General features: G+C 38.0%; 1 protein-coding gene across 3 annotated transcripts in view; it reads right to left on the bottom strand.

Moving 5' to 3' along the window:
* CACHD1 (cache domain containing 1) overlaps window positions 1-19,466 on the bottom strand; it is a 162,333-nt gene that overhangs the window by 48,313 nt on the left and 94,554 nt on the right. For all 3 annotated transcript variants that reach the window (XM_042463873.1, XM_042463871.1, XM_042463874.1), the window contains exons 5-9: window positions 12,019-12,145; window positions 9,605-9,749; window positions 7,726-7,942; window positions 4,225-4,374; window positions 3,731-3,964 (exon numbers count right to left, since the gene is read on the bottom strand). In XM_042463873.1, the coding sequence (XP_042319807.1) occupies window positions 3,731-3,964; window positions 4,225-4,374; window positions 7,726-7,942; window positions 9,605-9,749; window positions 12,019-12,145 (873 nt within the window). The remainder of the gene's footprint in view (window positions 1-3,730; window positions 3,965-4,224; window positions 4,375-7,725; window positions 7,943-9,604; window positions 9,750-12,018; window positions 12,146-19,466) is intronic.

Here is a 19,466-nt window from a genome sequence, read left to right as displayed (position 1 = left end):
CAGTAGACCTGGATCAAAGGGGGATGCATGAATATTTTCAAAGACTTAAAAATTGGTGTGATTAGTTTTTATGCTAATAAGAATCATGTCCACGGAATTCAAATTAAAGCTGGATACAACCAAGGTGAAGCATTCATTTTCAAAAAAAGAAAAAAAAATGCATTGCAAATGCATATTTAGTTCTTTTGAATAGTCTCATGAAATTATGCAAGTTTAGTGAACTATTACTTCCTCTGCCTTCTAGCATGGAGACTGATGATACAATTCCTGAAATGCTGATAGCAGTTAAGCCCAAAAAATAAATAGCAATAACCTCAAAGAATGAATAGGGAATATCAAAAGAGCTTAGCAAGAGAGGAAATAATCGTATGTACAGTAATTATATCTATGCATTTATATCCCGCCTTTCCTCCAGGGAGATCAAGGCAGAGTGCATATATGTGGGTTTCCAGATTGTCTCTCATCCAGGCGTGAACACACTCAGACCCGCTTAACTATTAACAAAATTGCTGCATCATGTCCCCTCTCTTTAGAAAATTAGTTCTTCCTTTACATTACTCTTGGCAGACTAAATCCTAGTACAACAATTTAGAGGGCACTCTAAAACAGAAGCACACAATTATTTTGGAAGATCTTAGTGCCTGGGGTAAGACCCTATCAATCTGACTTCTTCCTTACCTAGACTTCTGAGGACAAGAGACTATGGTTTGCAAAATGTTTTGCCTTCACCAAAAAACAAACCTCATTTGACGAAGTCCATCCTTCCTTTTCCTATTATTTTAATTCTTCATATCTTTGACAGTCCTTGGAAAAGAAGCAAACCTGCTACTATATTATAATTATTCTTTGGGGCCTTGTATCTTTTGTGATAATCTAGGGTGAATACACTGTACAAAATAATGCAGTTTGACACCACTTTAGCTGTCATGGCTCTATCCTACAGAATCCTGGAATTTGTATTTTTGTGAGGTACCTGCACACTTTGGCAGAAGAGGCAACAAACTTTGTGAAACTGTAGATCCCAGCATTCCATAAAATGGAGCTACACCATTTAAAGTGGTGTCAATCTGTATTTTTTCTACAGTGTAGAGGCACCCTTAGATTTGAATCACATCTTGCCTTTTTTATTCAGATGTGTTTTTCAAAGCCAACTGGTCCACAAAAAAAGAGCTTCTACTAGCTCTACTTTCTTACTGATTTTCTATTTAACTTGCTTTTGATTCAAGTGCTTTAATTATGCTTTACTATTATAACTTTTGTTTTTTTATTTGCATCTATTTAGCTAATCTTTTTTTCCAGTTGTGTTACATCCTAATTTGGAGATAAAGGCATATTATAAATAAAATAAAACAAAAGAAACAATTTAACAAATATATATATAATTCTGAAAGTTCAAAAGCCCTTCTTCACCATCCACTCAATGAAAAACACTACTTAATTTATGGGCAATTATATGGCATTTCCAAATTACTGAGATTAAGTTTTTAAAAGCTCAGGTATGAGTTCAGAAATTTTGATGACTCCCCTGAAGAAAAAAACAAATAAATAGAGCCTTACAGAAAACACATCTAACAACTGCATATAAGTTGTAAGTTGTCCTCAATTGTTTAAAGGAAACATATATAAATGATATAATCAGCAGAAGCAGCAGTAACAAAAGGCTCACTCAGTAGCCACATATGTTCCAGAAGAGATGTTTCACATCCTTTCTTTAAAGCTGCACACCAAAGCTGGTTGCAGAATAATTTTGTTTATCACTTCTCAACCTGCCAGGGGCCCCAAGAGGATGTAGAGAAAATAAGAACATCCATAAAAAACAATCTGAATGTTTGGGACCAGAAATCCAGTTCTGGATTTTGTTTTTGTTTTTTCCAGATTTTGGAATATTTGCATGTACATAATGAGATATATTGGAGAGGGAGCCCAAGTCTAAACATGAAAGCCAATGCAATTTTAGGCTGCATCAATAAAAGTATAGTGTCTAGATCAAGGAAAGTAATAGTGCCACTCTATTCTGCTTTGGTCAGACCCCACCTGGAATACTGTGTCAAGTTCTGGGCACCTCAATCCAAAAAGGACATTGAGAAACCGGAGCGTGTCCAAAAGAGGGTGACTAAAATGGTGAAGGGTCTGGAAACCATGCCTATGAGGAACGACTTAGGGAGCTGGGTATGTTTAGCCTGGAGAAAAGAAGATTAAGAAGTGATATGATAGCCCTGTTTAAATATTTGAAGGGATGTCATATTGAGGAGGGAGCAAGCTTGTTTTCTGCTGCTCCAGAGACTAGGACCCGGAACAATGGATGCAAAGTACAGGAAAAGAGATTCCAGCTCAACATTAGGAGGAACTTCATGACAGTAAGGGTTGTGGAACACTCTTCCTCGGAGAGTGGTGGAGTCTCCTTCCTTAGAGGTCTTTAAGAAGAGGTTGGATGGCCATCTGTTGGGGATGCTTTGATTGTTATTTTCTGCATGGCAGGGCGTTGGACTGGATGGCCCTTGTGGTCTCTTCCAGCTCTATGATTCTATTAAATTCATTTATGTTTTGTATATAACTTATATAGTCCACCCACCACAACTTGAACATCTGCAGATGGCTCCAGCCCATTCACCCCAATAGCTGTTTTACAAAACAAGAACACAGAAAATGATGCACTATGATGCACAAAAGGACTTCTAATGTAATGTCTAGTTTGATCCCATGTCAGCTTCAGGGGCAGCCAAGACAAGTCAATTATAGTAGACTATAAAAGTGTGGAAGATCCCTTCTGAAAAGGAGAAAAAAAATAACGAAAGCTGCAGACTAGCAGATACAGGCCGGGGGGAGGGGAAGAAGCTCCTGACTTCTGTTTAGGAGTAAAGGAAGATCAAAGAGCAGTCTCATGAAGCAGAATAACACTTTCTCAAGAATGATCAGGGTTGGTATTGACAACCAGCAATAACACCATCTTTTCTGAATGTTTTGACTTTATTTGCAGCCTCCAAATACTGGTTTAGAACCAATCTATCTGCTTCTGAGTTCTTCAGGAGGAAGACTTGCCCTACCCTTTGCTAGTTATTTGAACTGAAGTAAAAGAATTAAAAGATCCACTATACTGGAGGTCCCTGGCAGCAACAAAAATGCATGGAAATTTGGATGCAGAACTACTGACATCTTCTCACTCCCACAGCCAGTTGAGAACTCTGATGGCTGGTGTTTTTGTAGAAGATATGTTATTCTGGGGAAGAGAAGTTGTTCTGTGCAGTCAGAGTGGCAGCTTAAATTTACTTTTTTCTGTTTCTGTTCCTGCCCTACACATCAGGAAGAAGGCTTTTGTAGTCACTAGCTCCACTGAAAATTGTCCATTTCTGACATAACTTTTTCACAACAAAAACGTATGCCAGGATGTAAATTATGCATCTGTGGGCAAAGTCTAGCCCTTTGGAAATGTGCAGAACTACGAACAGAAGAATTTCCCCTTGACACTGTAACCTAGCACATCATGATTTCTGCAAGCAATGTCACATTGCTCTTATTTTCCACACAACAAGCTTCCTGTACTTTGGGCAGAGTATTTTCAATGCAATGTCTCTATGAGCAGTCTTCCTAGCATAACAGTTTCTCTAAGGAGCAGACATGTAAAAATCCCAGCTACTAAGTTTGCTACAAATTACTAATGGAATACACAGGTAAAATGTTCTAATCAGAAAGGAAGGTATCTTCAATTTGGCAGATCTTTTTAAACACTTACCATCTCCCATTTCATCCAAAAAAGGCAAACTGAAGACTGCTTCATCAATCATGTGATTTGGGAGATTTGTATAAAACCGTCCAACTGTAGTTTCCAAATTGCTCAGCTGATTCAGGACCATCATGCTCCCTTTTATCACAGGTAATGCAGTTCGGTCAGGCACCCCATACTTTGCTGAGTTTTGTTCTGCCAGATCTCGGAGAAATGCTAGTTCTTTTAAAACTGTAACTCCCTCTGCAAAACAGACATCACAGGTAAACAAAGGGCAGACTTCAAAATACAGTTTCTGAGGTGTTTCTGAAATATATATATAGACCAATGCAAAAATCACTGTGAAAAATAGTAAGAAAAGTAATACATGAAAAATACTTTGCCAGTGCAGGATTCCAGGTTCTCTGATCCAACATTACTTTTTGAAATGTGAAAATTGTCAGACAATAGAGGCAATCTTGGAAGTTGCATTTATTAGAAAAACAGTACTAACTGCCCCTTACCATTAATTAGAGCATAGGTAAGGATCATTACAGAGTTGTTAAGAAAACTATTTTCTTCATTGATGACACGAAGGGTGGCTTTTTTGCCATCTTCTGATGGATCTCTTGATGTTATTCCAGCTGATAAATAAATAATGACCATATCTGTATCTAAGAAGAAAAATAAGATTGAAATTGTTATAATATATTAACAAATATTATGTGTATGCAACATTGGATTATAAACATCAATTCCACTTCAGCTAATAATGGTTCTAAATCATTCTTGGAAATCCTTCAATCCAGACAAAATCCAAAAAATTAACTTTCACCTCCAAATAAAAATACCTTGTATCCAAAGTAACAAAAAGTTAGGTCACCTACAAAGAGTGACAGTATGGGTATAATGGGCAGGAGGCTATGCTTTCCAATTCTAAAATCTGCAATAAACACACAAAATACATATTCTTACTCACTGTCCATTTAAGGTCTCTTTCAATATTGGATGAAGGGGAGAAAGCATGAAAGAAGATATCTGGGAATGGCCAGGTAAGGCAAGGGAGGGTGGGTTTTACCTCCCTCACCTGTGCACTCATTTCAATACAAAAAATAGATTCTACTAAGAAACCTTAACTCCAACATATTTGGAAAGAGTAATGGAGAAAGAAGTAATTACAATTTCTGTTCAACAACAGAATGATCCCCCTATTGTTTTCTCAGGCAAACAAAAATTTATAGAGGAGGGTCCAGTGCCTGAAGAAGATTGAGTTAGGGAGATATTATTGACATCATTAACTTAGCCAGAATGGATTACTAAAACATTGGTCTTCTGGATTTAACTTTACGGCTCTAAAGCTCATGCTACAAAAAAAGTCCATCCTCATAATTTCAAAATCTTGTATTTTGTTGTACTAAGAAACTGAAGTGAAAGATACTCAAGTGTTTTCAGTCTCTTTGCATAAATTGCCACAGTCAACAGACTATATCCATAAGAATATTGGCCCTTGTCTCTTCTTTCCTCCTGAGTTACTGAATTGCATAAAAGTTGCATATGGATTTATCATTTATAAAAGCTTTGTAAATCCTCTTGGAATGAAAAGAACTGTGGGAGTGTAAATTAATTAAGAAGTGTCCATTGCTCTCTGCTGAAAGGCTGAGGGGTACATAAACAACTGTCTTTTCAGTATCATTCTTATCTTTCATACCAGATATGCTTCAATAATGTTTTGCATTACAAACCTCCGGGCGGAGGCAGGGATGTATGGATTCTTTGACATGTGTGCACAGCCTGCTGGGAAGAGCAGGATGTTTTTAAAAAAATCTCACAATACACCAGAACAATCATTTTTGTGCTAGAAAAGAAAACAAGCAAGGAGATTGTTTACAAGGAAATGGAAGTACTTCGCACATCCTCTTTTTGAAATTACAGAGTAGTATGGTCTTTCAATGCAATTGCTTGTGGATAATATTCAATGCTTCTGCTATAAGAATAAGGTATGTTCCATTAAGATGGGGGAGGAGGATGTACAAGTTGTATTAAGGGCCTTCCTACATGAATAATTTTAAAAAATCCTCGTGATTTTGAACCCAACAAAGATTGCTAAGGCTGTAAGCAGCTATTTTTTTTTCTTTTTTTAACTGGAGGTCTGGATTCAGCACAGACATCTGTGTTCAGTTCCAGCACAAACAGAACTCTCTTCCTTTCACCTGCTAGCAGTAGACCTGCCTGGCATACTGTCAAAAATCTGAGCTACAGGCCTTCTCACAAAGAGAGACTGCTGGATGTGGAGAAGAATGACTGGTTCTGGTTGAACAAGTGGAAAGATAAACACCATGTGACATTGGAACTCTGAATAAGCTCTGAATAAAAGCAGCCAAAAGTTCATTACTGGATGTGAAGCTGTTCTTCAGTTACTCCCCACCTCAACTGTATTAAATATAGGTTTATGTCAATCAGTGTACTGCATTCTTGCTTAATGCTAAACCAGAGGGCAAGTTTGAAGTTTTAGCTAACATTTATTATGAACTGCATGTTTATTTAGCACTTTTAACTATCAGGATGGATGTGGGATGGAGGTTATACTATTTTTAACTTTATTAGGTTAGCTTGTTTAGATTAGTGTACATTAGCTATTGAGTATATACAAGATTGTGTACACAAACCATTTTAGGAGGGTGTGTGCATGAAGCATTGCCATTAACATGTGATGCACTCTGGCCATGATATAGCTGTTCAATTCTAATGGACTGTGCTTGCATGTCGAAAGCAGGGCACACAGTGGCTAAGTTTGATGGATATACCTTCTGGTATATATAAACTCTTTGGTACTGTACAGCTCACCCCTTATTTTTGCTAGATTAAAAACTATCTTTAGTATGCCATACATTTAGTTATTTGAATAAAAATATGCTTTGTCTGAAATTCCTGTCCTTTTGTTCATAGCAGACTATATGTTACTAGATATTATCTACACTGCATACACACCTACAGTATGCCTTGGGTAATGGCCTAGTATTGTTCTGGCAATATTCCATCCATAAGCTGCCAAGGCCCAGACCTGCTTAGTTTCACAACAGAACTCCATCCAAGTCCTCTGGATCAGGGATGGGCAGCCTACTGCTTATGGCCTAATTTGAAGTGGCCTTCAGCCTATTTTTTGCAAGTTATTAGTTCAGACATTTGGGAAGAGCAGTTTATCAATTCTTCTCAGATTGCTGAGTGGAAAGAAATAGGGAGACTGGCCTAAGGAGGTAGCAGAAAGAGAAAAGGTGGACACCATTCTAGTTTGGCTATGACCCTGTATGCCACTGACATTTTGCACCCAACAGAATCCTCACAAGGAGACCAGAACTTGGAAAGTTGATTGATTGGTTGATTGATTAGGTATACAACTCCAAGAATCACTGAAGGTTACAGTCCAAAAATAATTTTTCCAAGTTCTTCTGGGAATGAAACCTTCAGTGGAAAATAAAGCTGGTCACTCCTGCTCCATAACTTTATCTAGGCCCCTATATGCCTATGGTTTAAAAAATCAATGTGAGAAGCTTAGACAATAATTCATCCAAAAAAGATACCAATATTTGATCCATGTTCTCATTCTATGTGAGAACTATCTCCTAATAAGGGCCTTAAAATTATTAAGAGATGTGAAAAAAGAAGAGTTGGTAGGTGTATAAATACAAATGGAAAGGAAGATGCTTTATAGTTGCTATTTAACCTATTAATTTAAAATACAGTGTTTAGGTCCAGACTGTTCAGAATAGACCTAAATTAAATAATTTAATCTTGATTGAATTAAATCTTAACTATGGAAATTTCTATGTATTCTAATCATTATTAAGCTTGGATCCAACCCATTCCTTGTCATTCCAGGTAATAATTTTAATATACAAAATGTTACCACTTTTATCCCCTGCTAAAAGGGGAAATTCAATTTATTTTAAAAAGGGAGTATAAATGCAAGCGAGAAAGATGCAAGGATAAAGAAAAAAAGAATTAATAGTGCATAATAATAGACTTACTTGCTTGCTGTTTAGTGCTATTGTTTGTATTTCTTATCAACTGAAATGCTTTTTGAAATCCTGCTGCATGCTGAGTAGGGCTGTCAGATGACTTTATATTACTAACGAAAGTGGACATTTTCCTTTTTGTCTCACTGGTGGCAGGAGACAGAAATGTCTTATAGCACTGATCCAAGGAGCAGATTCTTACTGTGTCTGCCACAGTTAACACAGAGATCTTAAAAGAGAAAAAATATAGATAGATAGATATATTTATACACTGGATTACCTTACTGCTTAGAATTTTTTTATGTGTTCTGCTATAGCACACACTGGACTATGTGGATTTAAAATTCAATTGTCTAAGAAAATAAAGCTTGAAGTACAAACCTGTCAAGTAAAGAAAGGCTAGGCTTATAGAAGAAGGATTTTTGTCTTTGTTTTGCCAAAGAAGTAATATGGTTTCTTCTGTCATATAAACGTTGACATCTGTATTCCATACTGCTATTTCAGAAACCACAAGGACTTGAAAATATCACTTTTTAGATTACAACTCTCAGAATCTCAGTGATTGTGCTGGCTGGAGATTTCTGGAAAGCATAGCCCAAAAAGGAACATTTCCAAACGCTGAATATCACTACTATGTTTCTAGATTGTTGTTGTTGACTTCAAGTTGTTTCTGACTTATGGCAACCCTAAGTGGTTTTCTTGGCAACATTTCCCCTTGCCTTTCTATGAGGCTGAGAGTGTGTGACTTGCTCAAAGTCACCCAGTGTGTTTCCATGGCTCAGTGGGGATTCAAACCCTGGTCTCCAGAGTCATAGTCCAACACTAAAAAGCACTACACCAAATTATGGTTAATAAATATCAAGACTGCAACAGCGTAACATTTAAGGGAAGAGCAAAGTTAACTGTCAAATACAGGGCAAAGGGAAGGGCTGGGATTTTCTGCTGACTACAACATGTGGAAACAATCTCATTTGTAGTGGTCACAGAAGGAATCCTCTAATTTCCTTCTCAGAAATGTGGAACATGAAGGAAGGAGAGTGAAATAACCCTGCTTTGGAGGCTCTTCCCTCCATCTCCTGCACAGGGGTAGTGTTGCCACACTGGCCCTGGGAGGCACTTTGAACATATTCTGTGCAGAAATAATTCACATACAAACACACACAATTCAAAATGGAACACAAGGGAGTAGTAAAGTGGCTGATCATCTATCACTTCCAAAACTCTGCTGGCCCACACTACTTGGGTACTATAAGTGATGTGAAGGAGGTTCCCTCATACTTGTTCCAAAAGCAGTGAAACCAAGGGGCTTGATACTATGTTGTAATAAGGAAATAGAAGTTCTTAGAATCATAGAGTTAGGAGAGAGCACAAGGGCCATCCAGTCCAACCCCCTGCCATGCAGGAACTCTCAATCAAAGCATACCCGACAGATGGCCATCCAGCCTCTGTTTTAAAGACCTCCAAGGAAGGGGACTCCACCACTCTCCAAGGGAGTGTGTTCCACTGTCGAACAGCCCTTATTGTCAGGAAGTTCCTCCTAATGCTGAGGTGAAATGTCTTTTCCTTTGTTCTAGGTCCTGTTCTCTGGAGCAGCAGAAAACAAGCTTGATCCCTCCTCAATATGACATCCCTTCAAATATTTAAACAGTCTTGGAGTCAACTGAGCCATAGCAGCCTCCCCACAGCCTCCAAATATTTTCTCTAGGATCTACATTAGTTGGAATACTCCTGGCAACGGATATGCACCCATATGGGTTTCTGTGGATGTAACACCAAGGGTATCTGCAAGCAGACATGACTCATGGTGAAGAAGCATGTCCACCCCATCCAATCCCCATTGAGAAAGACTGTGTGGATTAGGGCTGTGCTTTCACTTTTTTATTTAACTCACTTTATCATGTTCATCTATTGAATTCAGAATAACTTGGGCTGCATCTTTAGCAATCTGGAGTTGTGTCTCTGTCACTGAAGCCCCATGATCCACAATGACAACTATGTGCTTAGACTGCGGTCTAACCGTAGAGACGTAGACAGGCCTAAAATGAGTGGAAAAAAGAATTAGAAACTGCATTACTGTTTATTTTTGCATCATTTCCAGTTAAGGGGATGGGGAAATGGCAGAGGATTAGGATAGGCCTTGCTTTAGCATTGCAAATGTGTTGCAAATAAATCTAGATGACCCAAATTGAGGGCATTTTAAAAACTGATTGGAACATGTTTTGAATGCTCCCTGTATTTTTTTCATTTCATGTGTTGATTTTAGGTTTAGCAAATCCCTGATGAGCCAGTGACTTGCTTGGCAGCCGTAGGCAAAATGCTTTCTCTTCACTTTACCTCCCAATATATAAAAGCTGGAATAATAATGACCTACCTGATGGGATTTTTAAGAGGACAAACATGATAAACACTGAGACATTAAAAGCATGTTAGCCTGGCCAGAAATCCAGGGGGGGGGGGAGCAGAGGGACTGGTATACAGTACGAATAGTCTCCATGGCCTGTTCCTCAAATCTGGCATAACAATCTATACTTGTTGGTCTATACTGATTTATATCATATCTATCATTTAGTGTCAGTATAACGAATTATAATGTTTTGATAAATAATACTCCATCTTTTTTCTAAAAATAAATCTCATATATATATATATATATATATATATATAGAATTAAGACTGACATGGTGTATATCTGTAGTACTTGATACAACAATTCTAACCCAATAATTACTGTGTCATAATGCGCAAAATCCATGCAAGCAGTGTAAAACTGCATTAGAGAATTAGGTGTAGATTTATATAATCATAAGATAAAGTCTAGGTTCCTTTCCATTAATGTTCTAGAATTCATTCATATAGGTCATGCTCTGTAAGGCTTTCTTATTTTGATATACTATTTAAAAAAGCTTTGCCAAGTTTGTTAAAACCATGGAGTACTTGCTAGTTGATGGATAGGGAACCTCCAAAAGGACATGAAGTGGTTATCCATCTGACTAGCAAGCCTTTCCTGCTGTCATTTGTAGTCAATGATGAGAGATGAGAGGATGCTGTTATCTCCAATTAGTTTTGGAAATAAGGAGATATTTAAAAGTTTTAGAATGTTAAATAAATTGCAGAGACCTGAACTGTGCTTTCCAGGCAGGAAGGCAATTGAATGACACTAAGCTGTACCTTAAAAAGAGGGAGGGCCTGTTACACTGGGGCTCACTCCAGAATAGGCATAAAAATGAGCTATGCTTTGTATGTTTGGTGGGAAAATATTTCCCAACCTTGGTTTAACTAGACAGTTGTTGTTATTGCTTTGTTTTTCTTTGAGGGTTGAAAGCTAGAACAAATTGGACTAATCTTGACTAAGGAAATTAAAAAAGCAAAACAGGAACACACACCCTGCTCTAGCTTTCAGTTGGTCTCAACCAAAGACTCTTTGATATAAACAAAGGAACTTTAGCTCTAAATATTACTGCATCAAAAGACAAAGAACTCTAGTTGTTTTTAAAAGGGAAAAGGAATGCAGGATAAGGTTAAAGGCAACAAAATAAAACAGTTGGCATGATCACCTCTTCATTTTAAAATAACCTTTAATTATACATTGGTAACAAAATTGGATTTTAAAAGCTCATAATGGACATTAACTAATGTGAAGGGGAAATAACTTTGTTAGTGTATTGCAGAAAAAGCACAAGTAGTTCTGTGACACCTTAAGAACTGAAATGTTTTATTTGGAATAAGCTCTCATGGACTGCAGTGGATGAAGCTGTTTAATGCATCTGAAGAAGTGAGCTGGTCCATAAGTGTTTGTGCCAAATAAAACTTACTAGTTTTTAAGAGTTTGCCAGAATCTTTGTAGCATTAACTAACATTCAGAGATAATATTAATAAACAAACCAGAATAATACATATACCACAATCCTGTCTCTGATTTAATCTGTGTGAAAGTATTTAGTGTTTAGGAACACTACAGCTCACATGACCACACAGCTGCACTGACAATATGGGTTCAAGGGACTAGTTACTATATTATGAAGGAGATTTATAACTGCTTCATTCTGCAAGTGATCTAATTCTCTCTTTGTGGTTCAACTTCAGAGGTAATTTTGATTGAACAATGGCATTCTGACTGTCATTTGTTGTGGGACCATTCTAGGACCACATGACTGCACCATGTGCTGAAACTTGACATAGAGCCATTGCACCTATATGGTTGTATGAAATGGCTACAGGATAAACTCTGAACTACAAAGCAAGTTATTCATATTATTCAGCAATAGGCTTTCTACATATAATTAAAAAAACATTTACAAGTTATACCTGCTGCGATGTTCATAATTTCCCTTGCATCGAAATTTGTGGGCTGGAAACACAGTAAAAATGCCTTCTTCTGAACTAAAGTATTGCCATTTAATTCCTGGGTTAGATTTCAGGTTGTCAGCAAGAACTATTTAAAAAAGAAATAAAAAAAAGGTTGGGGAGGGAATGAGTAATATTGCAAGCCTAGGAAAATATCAAGCACTAGTTTGGTAAAAAGAAGGATTAATATGTCTGAAAGGAATTGTACAACATATTACTTACTAAAACTATATGCTTATATGATCCCAAACTGTCAAATGGTTATTGTATTTTTATATTATTAGTAAGCTGACTGGTGCTTTCTCTCAAAGAAGGGCATATTGAATACTACTCTTTTTAGGGGAATATTTTGACAATGTTAAGTTCAGATGCACTGTTCAGCCCTTCCAGCATATACTGTCATGTGTCAACAGACCTAAAAGAGACTACCCCAAGGATTAAAAAGAAGGGGGAAATTGTAAAGAGACATCCTTGGTGCACTGTAGTGTTCTTGTTATCAGCTGGAGTTTGGTTCCAGGACCATCACCACCCCAAATAATAAAATCTTTGGATGATCAAGTCCCATAGCAAAATGATGTCACTTATATAAAATGGCAAAATGAAGGTTTGCTATTTGGAATTTATACTTTTAAAAAATATTTTCAAGCCACGGATGCTTCAATCCATGGATAAAAAAAATCTGTGGATAAGGAGGGCTGACTGCACTTTATACAACACTATCATTTTCATACCACTAATACAGGACATATACATATAGAATATTCATAAAGCTGTACTAAACTAACTGGAACTTAATGCACGTTTGAAGGCAAAGAACTAAAAACACAAATCAAAAGTGATAATAATTGAGGAATATTAGTGACGTTTGCCAATCTGTTTCAAAGGTCTGTTGAAGCAAAGCAACAAAGAATTGCATTGTATTTTTTAAGACTGACAGATTTATTACATGGGTTTATATGGGTAAATTTTCAGATGCATGGAGAACAGTCTTACATTTTCTGCTACTTATACAAAGCACCACAATGTTGGAAGGTACCAAAGGTCATCTAGTCCAAACCCTTTCCAGTGCATATGGTTGGAGTAGATGGACAAAGCATACAGTTGAAGGTAGGAGACAGTGAGATTATATCTAATTTAAATACAAAATTTACAATAATTCCATCAGCACGAGCACCCTGGCAATAGATATGATTAACCAAATTGTTACCCAATCCAGCATAATGCAGGAACTTCCTAAAAAGTGAAGAAATGTTCCTTAGCCGATACATAGCTGGTCTTTTTAACTGTCTGCTAGATCATTCATTTTACAGATTCATGGTAAAGGATTCCCTTAAGGCACCAAGGCATCCTGCTTGTTTAACTCAGCATGGGAGTATTGAAGACTACCCCCCCCCCCCCAGAAAAACAGCCATGAAGGAATCATAAGGTGTTTGAAACCAAGGCAGTTGTTCTTCTGCTCCATTTAACAAGACTGCAAATTTTCACTGAGCAAGAGGTTAATGAAAAGATGTCACACAATGTAGTCTGGGGCTGGGCCCCAACTTCTTCTCTCTGAAATACCAGCTGGAGAGGAAGAATGAAGACAAGCACAAGTGAACTGGATCGTATTTTTTCCTTTTGTACTTGAGTGCTGATCTTCTGACTGTGGTTGTTTTATATTGTTTATTGACACCTGCATCCCCCTGTCCTAAGACCATAAGACCTTAAAGTCAATACATTGTATATAACAAACAAATGTACACAGCAAAGCCATGCAGGTAGCAAAACATGCCTGATCTTGTGGACTTGAAAAAGAAAGAAAGAAAGAAAGAAAGAAAGAAAGAAAGAAAGAAAGAAAGAAACCAACCAACCAACCACCCACCCACCTCTTTGCTCCTTGACTTAGGGGCCTCTTTTCAGCAAAGAAGCAGAACTAAGGACCTTACTGCACAGGGGCTCCCCAGAACACAACGAGAACGGAAGGGGCCTGGAACGAGTGGGGAATGTATTTTACTGCACATAGAAGTCCCTCACTCATTTTGTTCCGTTCCCAATCTGTTCCAGAGGGGGCGATTTTTGAGACCTGTTCAGAACAGTTCTCAAAAATCACAGTCCTCTGGGACAGATTGGGAATGGAACGGAAGGGAACGGAACGAGTGAGGGACTTATGTGTGCAGTAAAATGCATCCTCCACTTGTTCCGTTCCCTTCCTGGCCCCTTTTGGACCATTCTCATCATGTCCCAGGAGCCTTGTGCAGTAAGGTCCTAAGTCTTGTCTGAATACTCTCCTCAGAAAGACACGTTAACTTCTCCTGTCTGGAAGAAAGGCTGAGCATTTTCTGTCTAGTTTCCATTATACTGAACAGAAAGAGCTTCATAGATATGTCTCAGTGCAGATTTCTATATGAGCAACTACAAACCAGAGCTTGGAAAAATTATTTACTGAACTATGGGCAGGTCCACACTAGCCAGAATACTGTGGGCTGCTCCCAAAGTATTCTACATTCTGGAGCAATGCTGGGCAGCTCTATACACACACATCCTGCTGTGCCACCCAGTGCAGCTGCAATTGGTGTAGGTAGTTCCTTCTGAGGTTGAAAACGAGGTCAATCACATGGCTACATGCCTCGTTGTGACCTGAGGGAGCATCTTGTGCCAGCAGCAGTGGTGCCAGGTGGCAGAGTGGAACACTGTCCCAACTGCTGCCCAGTGTTGTTTGGGGGGACCTTTTAAATCAGTTTAAGGCAGGGATGGCCTAGATTCAATATGGAACTGACCTCATGTTGTGAAGACAGTCTTCAGTCAAATTGTGGCTTTGGTCCTGCATAGTAAAGACTATGGACTACAACTCACAAAATCCCCCAGTCAGTGGTCATTATGGCTGGGGAATTCTTGTCCAAAAAAGTAACTTTCTAAGCTCTGGCCAAAATTCTAAATAGGAGCAACCCCATTGGGAATGTGAGGATCTTCTACTGCAATACTATTGCTATTTTCTTATTTTCTATCTTTATTTTCCTGCATGATAAAAATGAGACCCTTAGTTTTAAATAACAGAATTTTAACATCATTCAAAACCTACACTGCCAGCAAAATCTGACGATTTTCACCATGTTTGGTCTCTCCTTCACACCTCTCATTTTTTCATCACTACTATTTCCCCAACTCCAAGGCCAAAATACTGTTAGGGGCACTGCAGTAAAGTACATTGTACCTTTTGCAGGATTGCTGCATAAGAAAGTAGAGAAAATGATCAACATGATCAGGAAGGAAATGCTGCAGATTCTGAGCAGCCTGCCTCGGCATTGCTTAGCTTGTAGGCTGAACTTTGGACAGGCAATTTCAAAGTCAGCCTTCCCAGAACATGCTGACTTCCAAGAGCTCACCCAGCAGCCAAGTAATGGTAAAACAGTCTAATCCCTTCCCTCCTAATGGTGAGGGCAGTGATTTTCTCTGCTTTGTGACTGCAGTCTTTTTCCTCCTTCTACCTCTTTCACCGATACAGCTACACCAGTGTAGTGCACCAAGAGAATTTCAGCCAAAATCCATGGAAAAGGACTGTACTCCCTAGTGCTGTTCTCCATTAACAAGCATAATGGTGGCTGTGGTCACTACTTTCCTGCTTGAGAAACTGGATTTGTGATATTACTGTGTGCCTCAGCTTCAAGACAACTACAAATACTAAATGTCATTCCTTATACAAATTGATTTAAAAAAAAAACTTCAGTACTAGCTGGTGCCATATTCTTCTTACTATATGGAACTATACCGGACTTTCTCCCCCTTCATTCAAAGCAGTTTCATAAAGCAGAACCTGAAGAGATGGAGTAGTACTGTTCTCATCTTACAAATGCAGAGCTGTGTGCACAGAAATGTAGTAACTTATCCAAAAGCTCAAAGTGTGTGAAGCAGCCAACCAAGTAATATAATCCTTGGGGAATTTGCTCCAAGATCCAAGTTCAAGTTACTAGGTCATGTTCACTCACTCTCCTACAACTGTTTTTTCTTTAATTATTCAAATAGTTTTTAAACTACAGACTTTTAATTTATGGAGTGAGACTTGAAAATTTTAGGTGATATTTAAAGCTGGAAAAGAAACAGCTGTTAGACACATTTTAGCAAAGCAGTAAGAACACCAGCTCTGTCAGGTTTTTTTTAATGTTAAATTACACCAAACAAAACAGTTTTGGCTGTCCCAATAAGGCTATTCCCAAAGATAGCTAAACAAACAATAGTTACTGACTCAAAATTCTCATTTTTGAGCAGATATGATTAGGGGAAGAAAATATAAACTGTGCCAAGTGGCTCTAATGCAAATTCCACCATTCTCTTGAAAGAATGGTAAGAATTCCAAGGTAGGGGTTTTTATAATGAAAATATAAAACAGAACACAAAGCCACAATTCAACGATATACATGTGTACACACTCATCAGTCACCCTATGCTGCCCATGCTGAAAACAGTGATCATTTAAATAAAAATGAGCACTGGATTCTGTCAATAACATCAGAAACGAACCTTGGATTGGCAGAACCTGAGGAAGCAAATTTTTAAGGCTACAGAACCCATGTCCTCCAGCCATCATGACCACTCTCTATGGAACAATCTGAGAGCTGTAATTAGAGAGATAAAGGTCCAAAAGAAAGGAGAGAGAGATGAGCAAAAACAGCCTCTCCCCTCCTCCCCCAACAGACAATTTTTCAATTTCAACTAGAAAATATGGAAAACTATGGGGAAAACAGAAGAGTATGAAAATTTCCCCTTTTATTTACTGAAATGCTTTTCAAGATATTTTATTCAGAATACCAGGAACTGCCTTTTATGAACATGTGTATTATATAATTAAAGCATAATTCCTGCATATATCACAGAACCATAAAATTGGAAGAGACCAAAGGGCACAGCTAGTCCAACTCTCTACCATTACAGGAGCCCATTTTAAAACAATCGTGATTGGTGGGCAATCAAATTCTATTTATAAACCTGCAGTGAAAGAGATGCCAGGGGATCTCATAGCACCTTTGAGACAACCAAGGAAAGTCCTCCACATTCCAAAGGAGTCTATTGCACTGTCCAATAGCTCATTGCTCTTAACTTATGGTGATCCTATTTAAAAGAGACTTCTAAGTCACCCTGTCATCAACATCCCTGATCAGGTCTTGCAGACTCAGGGCCGTGGCTTCCCTAATTGAATTTAACCATCTGTAATGTGGTCTTCCTCTTTTCCTATTGCACACCGCCTTACCAACAATACCTGTTTTCTAGTGAGTCATCTCTTCTCATAGCAATTACTGTTAGGAAATTCTTTCTAATGTTTACTTGCAATCTCCTTTTTAGTAATTTGAATTTGGATCTACGTTCTGAAGCAGTATGAAAAAAACTTCACTCCATCTTCCACATGACAGCCTTTTAGATAATTGAAGACAACTAATAGATCACATCTCAGTCTTCCCTTCTCCAGGCTAAACAAGGCCAACTACTTCAACCATTCCTTAATGTTTTGGCTTCCAGATCATTGATATATATGAAACTTAAATCCAAGATTAATTTCTGCACTAGGTGAGTGTCACTATCATTAGGAGAGTAGAATCATGGGGGATTAAATTGCTCATAATAATACAGTATTGAAGAATACAATACTTTCAAGGTTGAGTTAAAATGTGCATCCAGCTATGCACAGGACTTTGTATATAAATAACACATTACTACAAAATTTTAGGTTTCTCTTTTTATTTTTCCTACCCCTTGGATAGCAAAAGAATGCAGCAACTGCAGGTATCTCTAGTATAGGTTATGTTTTTGCTCATGCAAAATTAAGGCTTTACCAACTAGTAAAATGTTATTTACTGAATATGTTATGAATAAATAAATAAATAATATTTTATTTATATTTCCTGCCTCTCCCTTCAGATTGAGGTGGGATTACATCAGTTAAAATAACAATACAAGTTACAATATTCAATAAAATCACAACAATATTACATTATTAGTAAAATACTGAAGCATTTTGTGTTGTTAAACCAGTAGAATAAGATTGGGTTTGATATATTTAAAAAGTACTACTTATACTTTCCCAAAATGCCCCCCTCCAGATTAAAAAAAGAAGGAAAAAAGTCCCATCCCCTTTCAGTTTCAACATTTCCGCAAACTTTCAATTTCTAATATGTGCCTTAAAGCTGCCTATCAACTTATAGTAACCCCATGAATTTAATAGGACTTTCTTAGGCAAGGAATATTCAGTGGTGGTATTGCTAGTGCTTTCCTCTGAAATACAGCATACAGCACTTGGTGTTAATTGGTGGTCTCCCATCCAATTACTAATCAGAGTTGGCTATGCTTAGTTTCCAAGATCAAATGAGATCTGGTGCCTTCAGAATACCTATACTCACCCCACAAAGGTAATGTCCATGCTCTGGGACTGGTAATAGAGTGGTATCAATCAAACAAATGGGAACCACACATTTAGATCCCATTGCCAGATGCAGACACCCGATGGCAGAGGCCCCATGTGTTTAACTCCTTTGAGTTAAACAGATCCAAGACAGAAATAGTTGCCCTCAATCTTGAACTGGCTTTCTGATGGCATCCTCTTGCCAACTCATTGTACTGTAATATCATCAAACTGATGTGTGCACATACATGTTGCCTTCACTGAATAGCATATAAAAACAAATTTATGGTTTGTTACTCTCATGAATAGAAACTTGTTATATTGCACTCCTGTAACAGGATTTTGTGGTATGTGACCTTATTTCAATAAGGCAGCAGCCATCTTAGCCCTGACAATCTGGCAGCAGTGGTCAAGTACTTTAAGGAACATGAGCTGAGAAAGTTGACCTGTTACCTGCTGCTTTAGAGCACCATTCTTACAATAACTGGAAAACAGACAACAACTGGACACTCCAGTTGGACTACCTTCTTTCTAAACTGGGCTTTTATTTATTGCCTTTATATTAATGATGATAGTCTGAACTCTGAAATATTGCATTTGAAAGACAACTACCTACCATATTTTCCGGTGTATAAGACGACTGGGTGTATAAGACAACCCCCCAACTTTTCCATTTAAAAGTTAGAGTCTGGCATATATTTGGCATATAAGACTACCCCTCTTCCAACATGTTAAGGCTAAGAGATGCCTCAGAGAGGGGTGTCTTTTTCCCCTCAGCACACTCGGGCTGCATCCACACTGGAAAAATAACCTGGTTTGGCACCACTTTAACTCTTTTCTGGCTCAAGGCTATGGAATTCTGGGAGTTGGAGTTTGTTGTGGGCCCAGACCCCACAACAAACTCCAACTCCCAGAATTCCATAGCCTTGAGCCAGGGCAGTTAAAGCGGTACCAAACTAGGTTATTTCTCCAGTGCAGATGCAGCCTCCCTTTCCTCCCTTTCTAGTGCAAAATCCTCATTTCGCGCCATTGAGGTGGGTCC

The sequence above is a fragment of the Sceloporus undulatus genome, chromosome 4 (assembly GCF_019175285.1).
Source record: "Sceloporus undulatus isolate JIND9_A2432 ecotype Alabama chromosome 4, SceUnd_v1.1, whole genome shotgun sequence".
Taxonomy (NCBI): Eukaryota; Metazoa; Chordata; class Lepidosauria; order Squamata; family Phrynosomatidae; genus Sceloporus; species Sceloporus undulatus.
Note: the sequence above shows the minus strand (reverse complement) of the source record. Positions and strands in the feature narration are given on the sequence as shown.